The sequence below is a fragment of the Cyprinodon tularosa genome, unplaced genomic scaffold (genome assembly GCF_016077235.1).
Source record: "Cyprinodon tularosa strain WSP-4 unplaced genomic scaffold, ASM1607723v1 ctg94, whole genome shotgun sequence".
NCBI lineage: Eukaryota > Metazoa > Chordata > Actinopteri > Cyprinodontiformes > Cyprinodontidae > Cyprinodon > Cyprinodon tularosa.
In genome coordinates this window covers 2,907,632-2,931,301 of record NW_024039718.1, presented here as the reverse complement: position 1 = coordinate 2,931,301, position 23,670 = coordinate 2,907,632, and the positions used below count along the sequence as shown (strand labels likewise).

Sequence of the window (23,670 nt, the reverse complement as noted above, 5' to 3'; positions counted from 1 at the left end):
TTGCCGAAGCTGGATATCTATACCTTTAGGGTAATTCCACTCCATCAAACCCTAAAACAAGGCTGTGACAAATATTACAAACCCACTCTTCTTTCCATCAGGGTGTCAGGAGGAATAACTATAGGAGAACCTCTCATTTCCACCATATACCCAACAGAATATGATCAGGACTGCTCTGTGGTTAAAGATAGATGATGCAGGTAAAGCATGTTAGTACAGCATGTAGTGAGAGATGAACTGAGTAGTTTCCAATGCTGATTTTATTTATTAATTAAGGTTCCTTGTTGTGGTGGAGGGGTTTGAGTGTCCCAATGACCATAGGAGCTATGCTGTCTGGGGGCTTTGGGCCCCTTCTAAGGTCACCCGAGGCAGACAGTTCCTAGGTGAGGGACCAGACAAAGAGCAGCCTAAAGACCTCTTATGATGAGGAAGACAAATGGACCAAGTGATCCCTCGCCTGGACGCGGGTCACCGGGGCCCCACTCTGGAGCCAGGCCTGGAGGTGGGGCACGCTGGCAAGCAGAGATGGGGGATCTGGAGTCAACAAGGCATCTCTATGTCATGTATTTGTTCTGACCAGGTGAGTCCAATCTGCACAGGTTAAACCAGATTGGACTCACCTGGTTCAGTGGCTGGGCAGAACAAATACAAGCGATGACTTGTTGACTCCAGATCCCCCATCTCTGCTGGCAAGCGCCTGGTGACCAGACTTTTACCCATGGAGCCCAGCTAGGCACAGCCCGAAAGAGTTACATATATTAGTCAATGATTGTTTACTCCAAAGAGGCCTGTGTGATGTGAGCATTGCATACACTGATAATGTGAGGATGCTATATTCACAATATATTCTGCTGCCTTTACTGACTTACACAAACTTTATGTAATTTTGTATACACAGAGTGTATACAAATGAAGTTTTGATACATGCAGCTCTCGGAGAGTGAACGAGCAGCAGCTTAGGAGTGAAATGAACATTTCTATTCATAAAGTGTAGCAGTGATTATAATGCAAACGGTGTAGGAGAGACATGGTGCAAAGGGCATTGATGTGGAAGGTTCATAGCAGTGCAAGATGTAGGATTGATGCCTAGTTTGTAGCATTCTAGGCGGCATATTTTGTGGAGTTGTCGGGAGCCGTCTGTAGCCGATGCCTGCAGGCACCGCCATATTGTTAAAAAAAAGACCACTAATTAGCCTTAGTGAATGTCAGACTAAAATATAGAAAACATTTGCAAAAACTGTATTTAACTGTACTTTAAGGCAATAAAAAAGAAAACTAAGATGAACAAAAAAACAACAAGGAATCTGATTTCATGTAGGCCCGAAAAATCGCGATGATCCCAAAGACTTTTAGAGAAAGATTTTTTGGAACTAATGAGGGAAAAGAAACTGATTATCCTGATTTCACCATTTCACAAACAGGCCACCATGTTTTCAGAGATAATCCGGGGTTGTTTTGCTGCTTCCACTCTACGATGAATAGATAACATTAATGGACGCCTGCATTCTGCTCTGACAGAAAAACCCTGAAAGGAAGAAAAACGGCTTCTGGTTTTTGATCAAAGGTCCACCTCTGAGCCGTCTGACGTAGTTGATTGATAACAAATCTCTAAAGCAGAATGGACCAAAATTACTTCTAAACACAGACCCAGGTTTGTTTGAATAGTTTAATTATTTTCTACAATAAATCACCTCAACAGCTGAAAGCAGGTTTTTATTTTTTCTTAGGTTATCTTTGTCTAATTTTAACAATCTTTTGATGATTCAACATGAATGAGTGTCACAAACACCAAAGGATTCAGTAATGGTGTAGATACATTTTCCCAGCTCTACAGTCATGGCCAAAAGTATTGAAAATGACACAAATATTATATTTTCACATGATCTGCTGCCCTCTGGTTTTCGTGTGTATGTCAGATGTTGTCATCACATACAGAAATACAATTACAATCATTATGAGTAACAAAAGCTTTTAATGACAGAATGATTTAATGCAGCAAGTCAATATTTGCAGTGTTGACCCCTCTTCTTCAGGACCTTTGCAATTCTCCCTTGCATGCTCTCAATCAACTTCTGGACCAAACCCTGACTGATAGCAGTCCATTCTTGCACAATCAATGCTTGCATTTTGTCAGAACTCCTAGGTTTTCATTTGTCCACCGTCTCTTGATGATTGACCACAAGCTTTCAATGGGATTAAGATCAGGGGATCTCTATGTTTTGTTCCCTGAGCCAGTTAGATATCACCTTTGCTTTTAGGCAAGGTGCTCCATCATGTTGGAAAAGGCATTGTTCATCACCAAACTGCTCTTGGACGGTTGGGAGAAGTTGCTCTTGGAGGACATTCTGTTCCATTCTTTATTCATGGCTGTGTTTTTAGGTAAGACTGTGAGAGAGGCGACTCCCTTGGCTGAGAAGCAACTCCACACATGAATGGTTTCAGGATGCTTTACAGTTGGCATGAGACCAGACTGGTGGTAACGCTCACCTCTTCTTCTTCGAACAAGCTGTTTTCCAGATGTCCCAAACAATCGGAAAGGGGATTGATCAGAGAAAATGACTTTACCCCAGTCCACAGCAGTCCACTCCCGGTACCTTTTGCAGAATATCAGTCTGTCCCTGATGTTTTTCCTGGAGAGAAGTGGCTTCTTTGCTGCCCTCCTTGAGACCAGGCATTGCTCCAAGAGTCTTCGCCTTCCAGTGCGTGCAGATGCACTCACACCTGCCTGCTGCCATTCCTGAGCAAGCTCTGCACTGCTGGTAGCCCGATCCCGCAGCTGAAACACTTTTAAGAGACGGTCCTGGCGCTTGCTGGTCTTTCTTGGGCCCCCTGGAACCTTTTTGGCAACAACGGAACCTCTCTCCTTGAAGTTCTTGATGATGCGATAGATTGTTGACTGAGCTGCAATCTTTCTAGCTGCGATTCTCTTTCCTGTTTTTGTGCAGTGCAATGATGACTTCATGTGTTTCTTAAGAGATAACCATGGTTCAAAGAAGAGAAGCAGCCTCTTTTTAAAGTGTCCAGTGATGTCATTCTTACTTAATCATGACAGGTTGATCTCCAGCCCTGTCCTCATCAGCACCCACACCTGTGTTAATGGAGCAATCACTGAAACAATGTTAGCTGGTCCTGTTAAGGCTGGGCTGCAATGATGTTGAAATGGGTTTTGGGGGATAAAGTTCATTTTCTAGGCAATTATTGACTTTGCAATTAATTGCTGTTACGCTGATCACTCTTTATAACATTCTGGAGTATATACAAATTGCCGTTATAAAAACTGAAGCAGTAGACTTTGTAAATATTAACATTTGAACCATTCTCAAAACTTTTGGCCATGACTGTATGCTGGTTTCATTGATGCTTCTCTTAAAGAAGAGCTGTGAAAAAAATCCTCTTTGGGAATAATAAAAGTTAAAGTCGCAAGAACTAGAAAAACAAAACTCTCTAGATGTTGTTTCACCTTGACATGTTAAATAGGACAGAAGGCGAGGAAGATTAACTTAATGGACCAAGGCTGATCCATGGAGGATTATCTTAAAACACTTAAGGAATCTGCTACAACAGATCACAGCTAATTTAACCTCATCCTCTCTCTTAGCACATTGGAGGAATTCCCCCCACGTACCTGAAACAGAACCTATAATCTAGAAAAAGCTCTTTCAGTGGGCCAGTGTTTAAGCATGTCATTTAGCACCTACAAACAGGAATGCAGTTTTCTCTTTATCATTAACTTTATTCAGGAAAGAACTACACGTTAACCTTTAACTAAAATCCTAAGCACAAGTGATACCCAGGCGGATCCTTCAGTTGAGCTCTGCAAACATCCTCTGTAGTTTAATTATGAATCCTGGGCGAAAATTTGAAGGACTTTTTCACTCTGAGCATAAGAAACAACTTAAGAAACAAATATTGGTCACATTAACCGCAGGTTTGAAAGCAGTTTTATGATGAGTGCGTATAGAATTGTGTTCTTGTGTTTTACTAACTCTGTGTGCAACGAAAACAACCTTTTGACCAACTTCGAAGGTCAGAAAGATGGGTTCTAGTCACCATGACAAAGGTTTTCTCCATTCTCTGTTAGACAATAAATATTCTAAAGTTGACCTCAGATCATATGACCATATAATCTTGTTAAAGAGAAGCAAAGTTCTAGGAGGCACATCTGACACTGTGTTGGACTCTCAGGTGATCTATTACATCTAGCTATATTCTATATATCAGGGGTAACCAATTAAAAATCAGTGGGGTTCAAATAAAGAAAATCAACAACCAGTAAAGATCCGGAGATCTTTTTAATTATAATCCGTTACTTTAAACAGCATTTAACACTGGAATAAAATGAGGTTTTTATGCATCCTTTTATATATCAAATTTTTAAATAAAAATCTATAAAGAAAAATAGAATATTTTTCCATATTTAAATCTAAAGTGTTTTTGAAGTTGAGAACAACAATCTTTCCGTTTTGTATATAGACAATTTCCTGATTCATATATTTTATAAAACACCTGAAATGATTTTTTTGTTTTCCTTTCTTTTTTATGGCTTGAGGAGAGAATCGGGCTTCACGCTCCCCTGCAAGGCTTTCAACCTATCAAGTTGCTAATTCGTGAGCCTGGATCGATATTTATTTTTGAATATGTTCATGGTGAAGAATCCTGCTTCACAGCAGCAGGTTGAGCCAAACGTATTCAAAATGTGCAGGGTCATCTTTAAACAAGCCATTTTAATTTTCTGTCACTAGTCCCTTGCACTTCTTCCAGCAGTCCACACTTTCTCTGTTATCTTTTTCTCATCATCTTCTCCTTCTTTCCCATCGCCCGGCTTGCCACAGAATTTCCTGCTGTGTCTAAAAGTAGCAGCAGCAGCAACTCAGACTGACAGCTCATTGGCTAATTTGTATCACGTGCAGCCAGGTCCCGGCACTCTGGAGAGCTTTACCATGTTAACAGGAGAAGCGGCGGAAATGAAGTTAGAAACTGTCGACGGACAAAATGCAATAATTTATAGCTGTTTTAAATCAGGTTCAGTCCGGCTTAGCCAGCAGGTGGGTCCAGATCTGGACCCCGGTCCGCTAATTAGTGACTTCTGCTATATATTGTATATAGTAAAATTCCTTGTAAGTGCAAACTTACTTGGCAATAAACTTGATTCAGATTCTGATTCTCCATGAGGTGTCAGTTACTACCTCTACAGCAACTTTCAGTTTTTAACATAGACAAGATAGCTACCTATATGCAACAATAAACCACACAGTTTCTTCCATTTGCCTAGCAACCAACAAGACACAGCCGATTAACTATTTCAGAGGCAATTACATGGAATAAAAGTTGTGGGTTAAATGAAAGATGGACTGTTTTCATCATATTACTTCAATCAGAATTGATTTTTTTTTCTACCTGTTTGTAGGACTGACAAAGGTGAAGGAGATGAGCTGATTCCAGAAGGGATCGTTTTCAGAGATGGACTCGGTCCCCACCAGGGCTTTGAGGCTGGCATTATCGGACAGGTCAGTGACCTGGCTGGTGTTTGCACCCATAGCTCCCTGGCTTCAATCTTCAGTGCTTATTTACTGGGTAGTGCAAAATCCTGGAAAATGCAGAAAGAGTTCATTAATGTAACCAAAGATTATGCATGCACACTATTATCCATTGACTTAACATCCAAAAATAGGAAAGAGATTTTTTTTTTCATAGTCATTAGAGGAAAACAAGTAAAGGGTTATTTTCTTATGGTCTGCTGCAGTTTTTACGGATCTTAAAATACACCAAATGTTCGGTTTTTAATGCCTTGCTCCATTTAAAACTGGCAAAATAACACCAGGTCATTTATCAAGACTAAATGACAAATTCCTTAACACATACATATAAAGACTGTCCTTCTCATGTGAATCTAGTTTATAACCATTCATAACATGGCATTATCTGTAGCAATTTCTATTAATCAGAGCATTTTTTTATTAATCACATGAAACAACTTTCCAGGGAAGTGAAGGAGTAACCGGCATAGGTGGATTAATGACCGGGCCTACCGGGCCCAGGCCCAGGGGGCCAGAGGCCCCAAGGGGCCAGGCCAACTTGGCCCCGCGGCCGCGACCCAAGCAAAACTACTTTTGCAAAAATAATAATCTTAGGCCCCAAGGGGCCAGGCCAACTTGGCCCCGCGGCCACGATCCATAGAGGGTAAGAGGCCCCAAGGGGCCATGATCCATAGAGGGTAAGAGGCCCCAAGGGGCCAGGTCAACTTGGCCCCGCGGCCACGACCCACAGAGGGCCTGAGGTCCTAAGGGGTCAGGCCAACTTGGCCCCGCGGCCATGATCCATAGAGGGTAAGAGGCCCCAAGGGGTCAGGCCAACATGGCCCCGCGGCCACGATCCATAGATGGTCAGAGGCCCCAAGGGGCCAGACCAACTTGGCCCCGCGGCCACGATCCATAGACGGTCAGAGGCCCCAAGGGGCCAGGCCAACTTGGCCCCGCGGCCACGATCCATAGAGGGTCAGAGGCCCCAGGGGGCCAGGTCAACTTGGCCCCGCGGCCACGATCCATAGACGGTCAGAGGCCCCAAGGGGCCAGGCCAACTTGGCCCCGCGGCCACGATCCATAGAGGGTAAGAGGCCCCAAGGGGTCAGGCCAACATGGCCCCGCGGCCATGATCCATAGATGGTCAGAGGCCCCAAGGGGCCAGACCAACTTGGCCCCGCGGCCACGATCCATAGACGGTCAGAGGCCCCAAGGGGCCAGGCCAACTTGGCCCCGCGGCCACGATCCATAGAGGGTCAGAGGCCCCAGGGGGCCAGGTCAACTTGGCCCCGCGGCCACGATCCATAGACGGTCAGAGGCCCCAAGGGGCCAGGCCAACTTGGCCCCGCGGCCACGATCCATAGACGGTCAGAGGCCCCAAGGGGCCAGGCCAACTTGGCCCCGCGGCCACAACCCACAGAAGACCAGAGGCCCCAAGGGGCCAGGCCAACTTGGCCCCGCGGCCACAACCCACAGAAGGCCAGAGGCCCCAAAGGGCCAGGCCAACTTGGCCCCGCGGCCGCAAGCCACAGAAGGCCAGAGGCCCCAAGGGGCCAGGCCAACTTGGCCCCGCGGCCACGACCCACAGAAGGCCAGAGGCCCCAAAGGGCCAGGCCAACTTGGCCCCGCGGCCGCAAGCCACAGACGGTCAGAGGCCCCAAGGGGCAAGGTCAACTTGGCCCCGCGGCCATGATCCATAGAGGGCCAGAGGCCCCTAGGGGTCAGGCCAACTTGGCCCCGATCCATAGAGGGTCAGAGGCCCCAAGGGGCCAGGCCAACTTGGCCCCGCGGCCACGACCCACAGAGGCCCCAAGGGGCCAGGCAAAATTGGCCCCGCGGCCATGATCCACAGAGGGCCAGAGGCTCTCAATCATTATTATCAAAGCTAATTCTCAAATTGGATGGATCACACAACCTCACTCACATATTCTTGATCAATTATTAAAGGTTGTTTCTGAATTTTGATCACAGAACATAATGCAAATATTCTTGATTGATTGACAAAGCTCATTCTCAAATTTTGATTACACAACCTTACTCTGACAAATTATCATTATCAAAAAGCTCTATCTCGAATTTGGATCAAAGAATCTCACTCAAGTATTCTTAGCTGTGCCCCTCCCCCATCGAGTCTTTCATAAACCGGTCTGTTCTTTTAGAATCTCCTCATTTGGTATTTTGAACTCGTGAGAGACTGCTCAAAATTTGGTTTCCTTTCCCTCAGTTCAGACTCAGAGATAATTCGAAATCATTCAACAAGAAGTTTAACGCGCGCACACACACACACACACACTTGAGTTGAGCATTACTTGGAAATTCTTATATTTTCCATTTTGCTGTTACTATCAGCATCTTCCCATTTTGTCCTTTTCTTTCGAAAAAGTTTACAGTCTGACATTTGTCACTGCTGTCAGTTAATAACTTTTTGGTCTTTGACCCATTTTGTCATTTTCTCGATTCGATCGTCACTGACCACTCTCTCCTGTCTGGCAGACATCTTTGCTGCCATCATAGCTAGCAAGCTGCCTGCAGATAGCAACATTTTGGTGTCCTTTGTGAAAATATTTAGATAGAAGACAAAAGTGCACAAAGTTGTACAATTATTATCTTTTCAAAATATTTGTTTCACTGTCAGTTTGATTGACCGAGTTTGCCGCTAGATTTCGTGTCTTTTGGCCATACCTGGCTAGTGACTAAAACCATCATTTAGCGACTTTTTGGTTGTGAAGATAAGTGGTAAAAGCAGATCTGCCTGTTGGTCTTCCCACATTTTGCCATTTGGTACTTTGCACTCTTGTTGTTCACTCCAAGGCATTTGTCCCTGCCTTCAGCTAGTCACTTGGCTCTTTTGGAATATATTTCACTATAATTGGCTCTCTCTCTCTTTCTCCTCAGTACAAATCAGTCTGTTCCCTTGCCATTTAGACATTTTCTTGATTCGATCATCACTGACCACTCTGCTCTCCTGCTGTCTATCAGACGAATCAGTTGATTCTCTGCTCTCAATTGTCTATGCTAGTAAGCTGTTATTCTCTGCTTTGGAGTGTTGATGCTGGGTTGCTAGTTTTCTAAATCACCTCACACACTTGAAGGAAGCAGCACCGATCATAAACACACAAACAAACTCACACACACACACACACACACACACACATACATAGTTGGTTTATCTGTTGTGATAGGCAAAGAGCCAATGTGCAAAGAAAGAAGGGAAATATGGATCATAAACGTTTAAGTGGAGGAGCTAGAAAAAAAATTCACCAAGAAAAGAAAAAAAAGGAATCAGTTTTACTTGAGAGTGTTCCAAATATCTCCAGCTTCTTCAGTACAAAGACATCTGCTGAAAGCAATTCTATAAATGCTACTGCAAATTCAGCTAAGGTTAGCAATGCACCTGAGCTAGCATGTAGCTCCCAAGATCCTGAGACCACTACAAGTGTAGACACTGAACCAAATGCTTCTGATGCTTATGATTCAACCAATTCAGCAGTAGCCAGTTGCTCGGATGAATGTGAGGTCACTGCACCTCTGGACAGCATAGAAAATGAGCTGAATCTTTCTTCAACACCATCTACAGTGACAACTCTACCTAGTGATCCCACTAAATGGGCTGAGACCCTCACTGAGTCAATGAAGGAAGTTCTTATTCAAAGAGGTGCAAAATCATTTCACAACCATCACAGCCATTATCCAGCTTCTGTGAGGAACAGTGGGCTAGGAGGCAAAACCCGATGCCTAAACAATGAACATTTTACTTCACACTTGCCCAATGGACAACGAGTACAAAGAGAGTGGCTGATGTACTCTCCCTCTACTGGTAATGTTTACTGCTTTGCATGCCAACTGTTTTCCCCAAAAACGCATTCTTTTGTGACAGGCTATTGTGATTGGAAACACTCAGAAAGATTTGGTGAACATGAGCGAAGTGCTGAGCACATAACCTGCATGCAAGCAGTCTTGAACCGCGCCAAAGGTGCCACAGTTGATGCAGACCTGTTCAAACAGTTTCAGGCAGAGAGCAGCTATTGGAGGCAGGTGTTACAAAGAGTTGTTGCAGTCATTAAATTTCTTGCAGAAAGGGGCCTTGCATTTAGGGGTAAAAATGAATCGTTAGGGTCTCCTCTCAATGGGAACTACCTTGGTATTCTGGAGGTCCTGGCTGAATTTGATCCCTTTCTAAAGGATCACATCAGAAAGTTTGGGCAGATGGGTCGAGGTAATACCTCATATCTGTCCTCCACCATTTGTGAGGAATTCATTGAATTGATGGGTGCAAAAACCAAACAGGCTATAGCAGATGAACTGCAAGCAAGCAAATACTACTCTATCATTGTGGATTCAACCCCAGATTTATCTCATGTGGACCAATTGACATTCATATTCCGTTTTGTTAGCAAAGAGGGCAGTGTTGTTGAACGCTTTGAGGGTTTTGAGCCCATTACTAGCCATACAGGTGAAAGTTTGGCTAACTGTGTCATGTCTGTGTTGGAAAATCTAGGGTTAGAGCTGTCAAATTGCAGGGGGCAGGCTTATGATAATGCCAGCAACATGTCAGGGAGGTATAATGGGTTACAGGCTCACTTAAAGAAAAGCAACCCATTAATACACTATATTCCATGTGCAGCTCACTCTTTGAATTTGGTGGGAGTCAACAGCATTGACAGATGTGGAAATGAAGTCTCTAAGTATTTTGACTTGATTCAGTCTATTTACAACTTCACAACTGCATCCACGCACCGATGGGACAGGGTATTTGGCAATTCCAACATAGATCTCACACTTAAAGCTTTATCCAACACGCGTTGGAGTTGCCGTGCAGAATCTACCAAAGCACTGTGGCAGAACTACAGTAAAATAAAAGCAGCATTACAGGTTATTTCCACTGATGACACAGAGAAACCAGACACACGAACTGAAGCTGACAGTCTAGTGCGGAAGCTGGATTCACTTGAGATGGCCTTCATGGCAGGCTTTTGGGACACTGTTCTGTCCAGATTTCAGGCCACAAGTCTGCAACTTCAAAAAGCAGACATGGACCTTGGTACAGCAGTTAGATTGCTGGAATCTCTGCGCACCTTTGTTCTCTCCCAAAGAGATCTATTTGATCATTTTGAGCAGAAAGCCTTAAACATGTTGGGTGGCACCCCATCTTACAGGGCTGAACGGACAAGGAAACGTAAAAAGTTTGCTGATGAATCAGCATCCCCAGATGTTGTGCTTGAGGGAAGGCAACTGTTTCAAATAGAGACATTTATTGCCTCTATTGATCAACTGAGTTCAAGCCTTAATCACCGTCTGGAGGCCTACAAACATCTGAACAATTTGTTCAGTGTCCTTTTCTCTTTGGATACAGAGTCCAATGCTTCAGTCCTTCACAAGGCCAAGATTCTCACTGAATCATACCCATCTGACCTCAATGAAAGTCTTGGACAGGAGCTTATACAGTTCAAATCTTTTATACAGCTCAACAACACTGATGAGGAGAGGACCCCTTCAGGACTGCTCAAAACAATAATACATTTTGGACTACAGCCTACGTTTCCTAATACATACATTGCGCTACAGATTTTTCTCACTCTACCGGTCAGTAACTGTGAGGGAGAACGCTCATTCTCTCTTTTGTCAAGAGTAAAAAATGAGCTACGCACAAGAATGACTCAGAAAAGATTAAATGCGTTATCTCCAATGGCAATTGAGAGTGAGCTGACAAGAGAGTTGGACTTCAATGATGTGGTGGATGATTTTGCAAAATTGAAAGCACGAAAGAAACCCCTTGCTTAAAGGTGCACTGTGTAAGATTTTTAGGTTATTTCCAGAATTCACCCATTCACTAATGTTAGGCTACCTGTTTTCATGAATACTTACCACCACCATAAAATTCTAAGTATCCATTATGACTTGGAGAATTGCACTTTCGCCATTTCTGGGAAGTGTCACCTGGATTGTGAAGATAGGATTGACTTTAGGCAGAAGCTTGGTGCTTTCTCTGGCAAACTGAACCTCAAGCTTCATTCTCTGCAGCTTTGCATTCTTGTGCAGACTTTCATCCACAAGGAACTTTTCAACTTCCCCACTATCGTGAAGGGGCCATCAAAAGATTTCAGTGTGTCCAGCATGTCTAGTCTCTTACTCTCCTTTCTTTGAGCCATCTCTTGTTTCTCATCTGCCCTACTCTCGAATTTTGCCTTCATGAATTTACTCCAGTTGAGTTCAACCTCCCTTTTTGCTTGTGCTGCTGCCTTGAAACCTCTGAAGCTCCTGGCACTTCTGTAAAATTATTGACCTATTGACTGCGTTCAGTGTGCCCAACGTCTTCAGTTTGTAGTCCACCTTGCCACATTGTCTCTCCATCCCAATGTTGTGCACAGGGGTGCCATCAATGTTACTAGCCTGTTCACTGACAGGGTCCATTGGGAAGGTCTCCTCATCCATCCTCTGCCTGGCCAGGACAGTCTTCAGATGGGGCAGCATGAGATCTGTCAGCTGCTTCACTTCATCCAAGTATTCGGCAGCCACATCTGACACTGAGTTCAGGACATGTCCAGGGCCTGTCCAGCCACTATAGCATTCTTGGAAATGGGCAATCTTGACCTGCATGCAGCCCTTGTACCATGAACTGGCCTACACCTTTCTTTGTGGTGCTCTCCGATGCATGTTATCATTTTACCTTTCTCCTTCTCCTCAAGCTTAACCACAAATAGATACAGACTTTGAGCCTCAATTTGCTGCACAGCTGCCGTTATGCCAAAGTGTTTTCCTAAGATATTATTTTATTTTTAATGATAGAAGGGAGGAAAAGGGGGCAAAAATCATGTCCGATTTAGTTTTTTGGGTGGGGTGGGGGGTTTATTTCATGATAGCTACCAACTTCCAATACATAATATCTCTCAAATGACCCAATGCACCATCACTGAAGTGGGCATAATCATTTTCCAAAATGTTTATTTTTAGGCCATTTATCCCCTCCCCCTGTGTCTTTGTGAAACCTGTGCTTGTCAGTGTCTGTGTGGTATACCTAATAGTGTGTGTGCAGTATGTGCACTCTTCTGTACAGGACAGTGTGCATGTCTGTTCACAGTATACAGTATTTCTTGCATAGTGGGTGCGTGTTTGTGCGCCCGCACGCGCGGGGGGTTGAGGGGCCAAGACCATGTCAGGCCCAGGGGGCCAAAATTTCTTAATCCGCCCCTGGTAACCGATGTCACCGTCATTGTGTCATTTGTATCATGTAAATGACAGGGAAAAAAGGAAATATCTGCCTCGAGAATCAGGCAAAAAAAAGTAATAAATAAAAATCGTCTGTAAATATTGGGGATTGATTAGACTGATGTAAAAAAAAAAAAGAAAAAAAAGAAAAGGTATCTGCTTTTTAAAAACTTGTATCAGTTGATCTTTACAGCTGAGCATTGTCTTCATTAACAGGATGAATCTAACCAACCAGGATATTTGGTTGTCTTTTAATGACTCGCCTTTAGCAAACAGGCAACAATGAATTAGGTGACAGAAGAGTTTAACTATAAGCAGCAGAATCTCCTTTTATAAAGTACTACACGACAGCAACATAATGTAAATAGAGAACTGCATTTCGGATCTTTCCTTCCATCACCGCCTGAATAATTTGTACTGCAGAATAATTAAATTTTCAGGTTTATCCCGTTTATATCCGAGACATTAGCTTAAGGTTAGCAAGTGACTTGCTTTAAGTGAAGGAATTAAGAAGAGCGGAGACACGGAGACAATTGGCTAGATTTAAAAAAGCAATGACACCCTCCGTGGTTGGTTTATGATTACTTTCCAATTAGCCAGTGAGTTCAAATCAAGCATAGAAGCTAACGTTTACTGCATGTTTGCAATCAGCTGACAGCTCGGCTTACCTGTCAGAAAAGCCTCTCGCAGTTTCTCTGGCTGCGGCTGGCTTCCTGCGGTGCTTTCTAACAACGGTTTCCCCACGGAGATTTAGGTTTAAACCAGCTGGTTGCTGAGTTTTAACGCACCAGAGGTAAACATTTGATATAAGATAGTCATTAACACTGCTAGCCCCACTCTACGTACTCTTATCCTCCATGTTTTCCACGTCGCCACCCATTGCGTGATGACGTACGATAAGCGGTGAACTCTACGTAATGTCGTCGTCGTCTTCTTCTTCTTCTTCAACAGAGCCACACAGAACTTGGAGGATTTTATTCAGTTGAGGGGTTTTAAAATTTTTAACTGTGTCATTTTAACAAGCTCCTCATTTAATGATTTTTAACTGACACTTGTTTCTACCTTAATAGTGATTTTTAACTGACACTTATTTTACGTCTATTGTTTATATGTTTGAATTATGTAAATAAAGTGTTGTTAAACATAGACATATATGAAGAGTAGACCGCGCATTGACCTCTCTTGCCTATAGGGGCTGACGAGATTTAGGGGCGTGTTGTAATGTGTATTCTAATGAGTGCTCTTCAATGACGTCATTAATGGGTGTGACTATAAATTGTGGAGCATGTGCAATGTTGGTGAATGAAGGAAAAATAAAGTGGTGGCGTGTGACGTGTCGCCCAAGGAAACAACTTGGTGTAGTCGTGTGCTGTTATTCTCCGACTGTTCCCTGCCCTTATGATGACAGCGCCAACAGGTTCTGGGCCCAGGAGGGAGATGGGAAGTCGATGGCAAAGATTGTGCTTTGATGGAGATGAAAGAAATTATGAGCTGTGGGAGGCAAAGTTTCTGGGACATCTCCGGCTGCACGGCTTGAAAGAAACAATACTGCGTAAGGTGGAGCCGAATGCAGATGAAGATGAAGATGACGACTCTGATAAAAACGAGGAAGCCTACGCCGAGCTGATCCAGTGTCTAGATGACAAGAGCTTGTCTCTAGTTATGAGAGAGGCGGCAGATGACGGCAGGAGGGCGTTGCAGATCCTGCGAGATCATTATGCGGGCAAAGGAAAGCCGCGGGTAATTAGCCTCTACACAGAACTGACATCCCTCCAGAAAGCTGCCAGCGAGACTGTCACAGACTATATTATTCGGGCTGAAACTGCCATTACAGCGCTAAGAAATGCTGGAGAGACGCTGAGTGATGGACTGTTGATAGCCATGACTTTGAAAGGTTTGCCTGAACCATTTAAGCCATTTGTTGTTCACATAACTCAAAGTGATGATGACAAATTAACCTTTGGTGACTTCAAAGTTAAGTTGAGAAATTATGAAAGCACCGAAAAGTTAAAAGTTAACATGGATGAAGATAATGTGATGACAGCCAGTGGATTCTCAAGCAAAGTGATGCAGAGACAAAAAACAAACCCAGAGTTTACGTGTTACAGCTGTGGCCAGAAGGGACACAAAGTGCGACAATGTCCGACGAACTTTAAAGCACAGAGACAATGGTGCAGTTTCTGTAAAAACTCCAGTCATAAAGAGAGCAACTGTCGAAGAAAGAAGAAAGAAAGTGTGAAACGGGCCATCGAAGGGGATGATCACTCGTTTGTTTTCAAGATGAGCGACAGCCAGATGAGCGGCTTGAAACAAAGAGGACTGATGGTAGACACCGGTGCAACGTCTCACATAATTAATGATCTAAGCAAGTTTAAAAAGTTTGATGATGCCTTCCGACCGGAGGAACACTTCGTGGAGCTTGCTGATGGGACGAGGACAACTGGCGTGGCACAGAAGAGAGGCGATGCAGAGGTGTGGCTGCGAGACACCGAGGGACGGAACGTGAAGGTGGCGATAACGAGGGCGCTGTACATCCCCACCTACCCCCAGAGCATCTTCTCTGTTAAAGCAGCGACGGCAAAGGGAGCCTCAGTCAACTTTCAACAAGGACATGATCAACTCATCTGCAAGGATGGAACAAGTTTGACATTAACGTGTACAATAGACTTTATTTCCTTGATGTTCTCGATGAAAATGACTTTGCTGACAAAGAGGACGATAAAGTTTTGGGTTGCTATGACATTCAAGAGTGGCACAGGATTTTAGGTCACTGTAATTTTCAAGATGTATTAAAACTAGAAAATGTTGTGAAAGGTATGAAAATCAAAGGGAAGGTTGATAAAACTAAACTAGACTGTGAAACGTGTATTAAAGGGAAATTTACCCAGAGTAGAAATAGACAAGCTGATGCAAAAGCTAAAACGGCCCTTGAGCTAGTGCACACGGATCTAGCTGGCCCTATTGAGCCTGCTGCAAAAGAAGGATTTAGGTATTCACTTGCATTTACGGACGATTTTTCAAGTGCAATATTTGTCTATTTTCTAAAAGCTAAAAGTGACACAGTCAGAGCTACTGAAAGGTTTATTGCAGATGTAGCCCCCTATGGAAAAGTAAAGTGCATTAGATCAGATAACGGCACTGAGTTCATGTCAAGAGATTATCAGTCTTTATTGAGTAAAAATGCTATTCGACATGAAACATCTGCGCCGTATTCTCCCCATCAAAATGGGACAGCTGAAAGAAGCTGGAGAACACTGTTTGAGATGGCCAGGTGTTTGCTGATTCAGAGTAATTTGCCTAAAGAATTATGGACTTATGCTGTGATGACTTCTGCAGTTATACGCAACAGGTGTTTTAATAATCGTCTGGGGCAAACGCCGTACTACATGTTGACAGGCAAGAAACCTGATCTTTCTAAAATGAAGGAGTTTGGAACAGTGTGCTACTCTTACAAACAAAATAAGAAAAAGTTAGACCCAAGGTGTGATGAAGGAGTTTTTGTTGGTTATGATAAAAACAGCCCATCATATTTGATTTATAATCCAGTGACAGGAAGGGTGTGTAAACACAGGTTAGTCAGATTTCTAACTAAACCTGAAAATGAATGCCAAACTCAGACTGAACCAGAGGAGTTGGAGGATGAGTATTACAGAAAAACTGTTCCTGTTAAGTCAGAGTTAAAAGTAGAACAGCAGGTGTCAGAAGGAACAAAAGAGATGCGTGCTGAACCTTCAAGTGTGGGGAACACAAATCTCAGGCAAGATGAAGAACATTGTCTACGACGCTCCAAAAGAGAGAAAAAAGTGCCTCTGTATTTAAAGGACTACGAATGTAAGGCAGAGAGTGATGATTTTGCCACGGAAAATTTTGACAATGTTGATTATTGCTATCGTTTAGTGTGTAATACACCACAAAGTTTTAAAGAGGCCCTGACTTCACCTGAATCTGAGAAGTGGATAGAAGCTATGGAGGAAGAGGTTGAATCCTTGAAGGAAAATAACACATTTACTCTGACCACGCTGCCAGAAGGTAAAAATGCAGTGGGGGGTAGATGGGTTTATACCATCAAGGAGAATGCAGATGGAGCTGAGACTTTTAAAGCCAGATATGTGGCAAAAGGCTACAGCCAGGAAGCTGGTATAGATTATGGGGAGACATTTGCACCAACAGCTAGCATGACGTCTATACGCAGCTTGATGCAGATGGCAGCTCAGTATAATCTGAAATTACATCAGATGGATGTTAAAACAGCCTATCTACACGCTCCTATTGATTGTGAGGTGTATATAGAACAGCCTGAAGGTTTTATGGTTGACTCAGAATTTGGTGAAAAACAGTTTCTTAAACTTAACAAATCGTTGTATGGTTTAAAACAATCTGGACGCAACTGGAATAAGATGTTATCTGATTATTTGTCTGAAAACGGTTTTGTACCAAATGAAGCAGATCACTGTGTTTATACAAAACATACAGCAAATAATAGAGTGATTCTAGTCATTTGGGTTGATGATCTTATTATAGCAACAAGTGAGGATTCTCTAATGGACAGTGTTAAAGACATGCTGAAAGCAAAGTTTAAGATGAGAGATATGGGGCCGCTTAAACATTTTTTGGGCATTGATTTTACACAGACAGAGGGAGAAATAAAAGTTAGCCAGAAAAGGCACATAACTAAAATACTGGAGAAATTTGGTATGTCTGAATGTGGTACTAGATGCACTCCATGTGAACAGAAGTTAAACTTTGAAAGTGAAAGCAAACTTGTAGACCCAAGATTGTATCGTGAGCTTATAGGAAGCCTAATATATCTCATGATGTGCACAAGACCTGATATTAGTTGGGTTGTAAGTAAACTCTCACAATATTTGTCACAACCAAGGGAGTGTAACTTGGTAACAGCAAAACATGTGTTGAGATACTTAAAAGGGACAATAGACAAGAGTTTATGCTTTAAGAGGAGCGAGCAGAAACTTCAGCTCGTAGCATATAGCGATGCAGACTGGGCTACTGATCAGAGTGACAGGAGAAGCGTTACGGGTTATTGTTTTAGCCTTAATAAAAATGGACCAGTTATCTCATGGAAGTCAAAGAAACAACAAACGGTGGCTCTGTCTACATGCGAAGCAGAGTATATGGCATTGGCAGCGACAACACAGGAAAGTTTGTATCTTGTACAGTTGTTGGGTGGAATGGACAAAGACTGCATGTATATGCCAGTTACAATATTTGAGGACAATCAAGGAGCAATAGCTTTGTCAAAGAACCCAGTATTTCGTCAGAGATGTAAACATGTTGATATCAAGTATCATTTTGTCAGATCTGCATTTTATGATGGAAAAATAAACATTGTATACTGCTCAACAGCAGATATGGTTGCGGACGTTTTTACCAAACCTGCCACAAAGCCAAAACTGGGAAAATTTATGCATTATATGTTTGGAATGTAAAATAACTTGTTTTAAATGTTCAAAAAAAAAAAAAAAAAAAAAAAATTGGAATGACGATTGTATAGTGCAAGAGCAAGTGGGGGTGTTGTAATGTGTATTCTAATGAGTGCTCTTCAATGACGTCATTAATGGGTGTGACTATAAATTGTGGAGCATGTGCAATGTTGGTGAATGAAGGAAAAATAAAGTGGTGGCGTGTGACGTGTCGCCCAAGGAAACAACTTGGTGTAGTCGTGTGCTGTTATTCTCCGACTGTTCCCTGCCCTTATGATGACAGCGCCAACAGGGCGCCATCTTGGGGCGGTCGACTGCTCTGCTGAGTGTAATGTGTTGACCAGGCACATAATTAATTTTAGTCAACTATAGCTCGCTGAATGTTTACGAAAGAGGATTAGGGGCAGTGGAAAAAAAAACGAAAAAAAAAAACTGATTTTTAAATTTTATTTCAGTTTAGTATGGGAAAAAAGTCAGAATTGTGACTTTTGTCGCAGAATTCTGACTTTAATCTCATAATTCTGACTTTAATCTCCGAATTCTGACTTTTTCTATTGTCAGAATTCAGTCAGAATTCGGAGATTAAAGTCAGAATTCTGAGAAAAGAGTCAGAATTCTGAGATTAAAGTCAGAATTCTGAGAAAAAAGTCAGAATTTTGAGATTAAAATCAGAATTCTGAGATTAAAGTCAGAATTCTGAGAAAAAAGTCACAATTCTGACTTTTTTCCCATACTAAACTGAAATAAAATTTAAAAATCAGTTAACTTTTTTTTTTCCACTGGCCCTAATCCTCTTCCGTGGCATATTGAACTATTTTTCACATTGGTTTTTTTTTTTCTGAAAACTTTAAAACTATAGCTATTATACCAAATAATTCAGTGCATTTAAATATTAGTGTGGTTAAAAGTAATATAATATTCAGACAGGATGTATGTATGTTGCAAAAGGACTGTTTTGCAGAGCTTTTTTCTTGTGCAAGTGTTCAAGGATGGTGACTTTGGCAATGTGGTGCAGCCTTATCTTCATAAATCATCTTCTGTTCATCTGACTTGTGGAAAGTTATCCCTCGAGCCCTGACGTCAATAGCCCGTCGATTCTAACAGAAAAACGCCGCACAGTGCTGAGGCCATAGATATCCATAATAAAGCCTTTATTATGGATATCTATTAGTCTGTGCCAGTCACGTGACTGACACGCCCCCTAGCGCAATTTTTGTGGTGAGCGGAAGAAAAACAAAACAGCAGAAAACAAGAGGAGAGCGCTGCAAGCCAGCAGCGAGGATTATCAGTTAAATGGAAAAGAACAAGAAAACTGAACGGATACCCTACCCAGACAAACTTTCTAAAGCTGCTAGGGAACGATATTATATATTATTATTACAGTGACAAGGCAGATGTTGTGGGCAGTTGAACAGATAGCAGTTATTAGAGTAGTTTGTGCTGCTCATCAGACTGAACGAAAAAACTTGTCATAATTTTTGCACATTGATAAGTTGCACACTGTATTTGCTGTTCACTTTACCCAGGCCTGTTTTCACTAGGATCTGCAGTCTTCTTCACAGATATCACCTGTTAGGTAATATCTCTATGGAAGACCACAGACCACAGTGAAAACAAGTCCAGGGAAAATCAAAATTTTCTAATTTAATCTAAAGAGCAATCTGCTATATATATAGGGAGGAAGATAAAGTAAAACATTTGAAGCTTTGCACTGTTCTGCATTATTTATGTATTTGAGATTTTGTATTGCATTTTCATAAATTCTCTGCTTGATTGAAAAGATAATAACGCTTGTTTCAAATTTCAAACTCCAATCTTTATTGTATACACATTTTTACAACTTCAGAAACATTGTTAATATTTGAAGTGATGGTGAAACTTATATTTGTTTTGCTGTTATTTTTCAAAAGTAACTTTAAAAAAGCAAAATTCTATTTGTGTGAAAAGAAGAATAAAAAAAAGAATAAAGTTGAAACAGTAGGCTACTTGATGACCAGCTTAAAACCAGCGGGATTGGGTTGAAGTTCGACCGCTCCAAGATGGCCGCCGTAATTCCTGCGCCGCGACCGTCAATGCGGGTCTACTCTTTATATACGTCTATGTTGTTAAAAGTAAAAAAAAAAAAAAAAAAAAAAAAGTAGACTTCTTCTTGTTGAATTTATTGGCGATTGGCAACACACTTTGAGTAGGATTACCGCCAATTACTGGTATGGAATGGGGTTCGTGATGGACTATCTTCTTCTAACTTCTACTAATAAACATATACATAATTCAAATAAAAAAAACCCATATATATATATATATATATATATATATATATATATATATATATATATACACACACACGTGCATACAGACACACAAATATACATACTTATACATAACTTTGTATTCTACCCGTCTATATCATACACACATTCACTCTATAATCAAATTCTATGAAATATATTTTTTTTTTTATTGAATAATTATTGTATATGTTTACTCCCCAAATTCTTCCTCAAAATATCTATTATATTAATCATTTCATTAATACATTAAAACTCTCTCCTTGTATATCTTCTCTGGCTTTAATATTTATGACATTCCAGTATAACATGTTCTATTGTTTCATATTTTCCACAGTAATCATGTATGTCAGTAGTATGCTTTTGAATTTTGAAAAGTGTATAATTAAGTCCTCTATGCCCAATTCTTAACCTTGTTCCTCCTTTCCATTTCATCTTCTGTTTCCTACTATCTCCTGATTTTTATAAAACCATCTTCCTGTTTTATTGTTATCCCACCTTTTCTTTTTCTTTAATAATACTCTTTCCTTCTGATTTATTTGTATTAACTGTAAAACTAATAGGATTTTGAATTGCCTTCTTTTCCATTTTATCTGCCCTCTGGTTTCCTAGAACTATACATCCATGACAGGTAGTTAACAGGTAGATTGATTGATTACAATAATTATTTAGTATACTGAAATTAAATTATTGATTTAAAGAAATATAGTAAATTTCTTTAGGTAACTGATTTGTTACTCTTATACTACCCAGACACCTTGGTGACTCTTGTACATTTTGTGGTTATAAAAACAATTTTCCACCTCTTTTGTTCCCAAGTTGTATTTCTGCTTGCCATTGCTTTTTTTCTTTTTTTTGGGGCCCAAAACTGAAAATGTATTTGATCTGTATTATTAAATCAAAATTAGCTAAGTGATAAGAGGAAAGACTTGACCAGAACTCTTCCTTCTATAAAATTTAAGTGGTCCAATACAAATTCAATTCAAGGCTAATCTGAGACTCTACCCAGCAACTTAAAAAAATAATAAAAAATTAGCAATTTTAAAAGACAAAAAGATTCTATTATTAAAGCCTTAAAAATATATGTGAACATTAACCTGTGATCCTTTCTTATTTTTCTTAACTGTGTTGTTTATATCTGTTTACTTCCTTTGTAAAGGAAATGTTTTCACTTTTCTAATTATTCAATTTGTAGTTAATGTACTTTGCTAATTTTGATTTTTTTTTTTATTATTCAGTCTTTTATAACAGTGTCTACTGGCATCTTGCAAACAAATAGTTCCTGCCATAACAATATGGAGTCTGGACTGAACGTGTGTTAAAAAAAAAAGTTTCTACTACCTGATAAACTGCTGAGATTTAAAGGAGTCAGTGGTCGACAAGTTTCTGGTTCTATTAGCGTTATCAATTTGCCCTAATCCACTTACCAACCAACATTTCACCATTCCATTAACCTTCGCGGAGTAGGAATAGTTTTTTTCTTGATATACATCTTCAATGTTTTCAGTTTGAAGTGATAAACATATTCTTTTTTTTTAAGAACTCACAAAAATCTCTCAAGCTTCCTTGATATTCATTTCAAACAGTATGCAACTGTAATCAATGCCTTTCAAATCTCATTAGCCTGTGGGGTACAACAGGAGTCAATCGTCTGCCACCATGTATTTATTTAATTTGCTAAAGGTTTAGTCCTTAAGCTTTTGGGGGAAAAAATGAATGTTATAACTTTATCATAAGAATTTATGGTATCTGTCCGAATACTTTTCTAAGACTCCTCTCGCCTTTAGGGATGTCCTTTGAGGGCCACATACCGGTAAGTCTCATTGGAGAGCATTCTTCAACAGCATTATAAAGGCCAACAGAACTCCACAAGTTTGGTCTTTATGGAGTAGAAGAAAAGCCATTGTTCAAAGATGTAAAAATAGAATGGAAATAATTTTGTCTCAAGCTGTAGTTGGGGCATATGGAAGGTCATCTGGTTCACTGCTTTCATACTGAAATGGTAAAATGAACAGAAACCTTGAATGGATAGTTTAAATTTAAGAATATAAAAGAAACTCATTTTCTTTCCAGCAACTGAGGACAAATGTTAAACAGACAAGTTTTATTCAGACAATATTAACAATCTGGAATTTTCTATGCTTTAAACCACTTGTTCAGAAACAGACTTCTGTAAAAATCTTGCGATTAGCTTTTTCAAAATAACATCTATTAAATATTGTAACCAAACTGCTGTTTTATTTTTTATTGAATGATTAATCTGCATGTTTTTAATTTGCACTTTATTTTCTTTTTCAAATGATCTAGATTATCCAGGTATATCTGAAGGAATGTAAAGCATCATACAAATAACCTTATTTTCTCTAACAGGTGTTAATTTCTTTGTTTTAAAAACAGTAACAAAAAAAAGAAAAGAAAGCAATATTTAGCCAGTTTTACAAGTAGTATAACTATAACCATCTCTTAAAATTAAATATTCTACACTTTGATGTATTTATAGCAATCTTTGTATAGAGTTAAGATAGGTTAAGTGACAGGTCAGGTTTAAAATAAATTAGCATTAATTTGAATGTTTCCTTTCATCGTTTCATTAAAGTGCTTAATTCGTTTTGTTCAGACTGAAATCTGAAAACAAACTACAACACGGATCAAACCAACCTCAACAAGATGAAAGAAAAACTGAACTTGCTTCAACCAGCTTTACAGTCACATTATTTAAACAAGACCAACAATGCATGTTGTCTCCAAATGATGCATTGAAAATATTTCCAGTCTTTGTTGCATTAGAAATGGTGACAGAGGTCAGTCAGCCTTCTTATCAGATGCTATAGTAGCTCCGTTGGCAGTCGCTTCCCCGTTGCTTTCAGGCTGAAACACAGAATTCTGTTTTTAGTAGGCGATTCATTTATAAATATGATCACAAAAATAATTATGTCTTAATTTAATAGAATGCCATTATATATCTGTGTTGCCTTACTTTGCATGTCCCATTTGTCTTTTCACTGCCCTTTTGGTCGGTACCTGTGTCTGTTACAGCCTTTTTGCCCCAGATGGCGTTAATGAAGGGCGAAATGACAGGATAGATGATGGGTTCCAGGAATCGCTTGTAGACCCACAACAGGACAGGAATCACGATGCAGGGAATGCACACCATGACTGCAGCTCGCACAGGCTGTCTAGATGAAGACTGAAGCAGAAAAAAAACATGATAGGGGT

At 40.8% G+C, this 23,670-nt stretch overlaps 2 protein-coding genes across 2 annotated transcripts in view; both read right to left on the bottom strand.

The window, feature by feature from the left end:
• Window positions 1-13,617, bottom strand: part of LOC119776569 (dymeclin-like) — a 37,201-nt gene extending 23,584 nt beyond the window's left edge. The window contains exons 1-2 of the mRNA XM_038275044.1: window positions 13,394-13,617; window positions 5,398-5,587 (exon numbers count right to left, since the gene is read on the bottom strand). Of these exons, the coding sequence (XP_038130972.1) occupies window positions 5,398-5,537 (140 nt within the window). The 5' untranslated portion in view covers window positions 5,538-5,587; window positions 13,394-13,617. The remainder of the gene's footprint in view (window positions 1-5,397; window positions 5,588-13,393) is intronic.
• A 9,102-nt stretch (window positions 13,618-22,719) lies between these two features.
• LOC119776502 (UPF0729 protein C18orf32 homolog) lies at window positions 22,720-23,670 on the bottom strand. The gene is made up of 2 exons (XM_038274912.1): window positions 23,432-23,670; window positions 22,720-23,322 (listed from the first exon to the last, which is right to left on the bottom strand). The coding sequence occupies exons 1-2, from the start codon at window positions 23,606-23,608 to the stop codon at window positions 23,257-23,259; spliced, it is 243 nt and encodes an 80-aa protein (XP_038130840.1). The 5' UTR covers window positions 23,609-23,670; the 3' UTR covers window positions 22,720-23,256.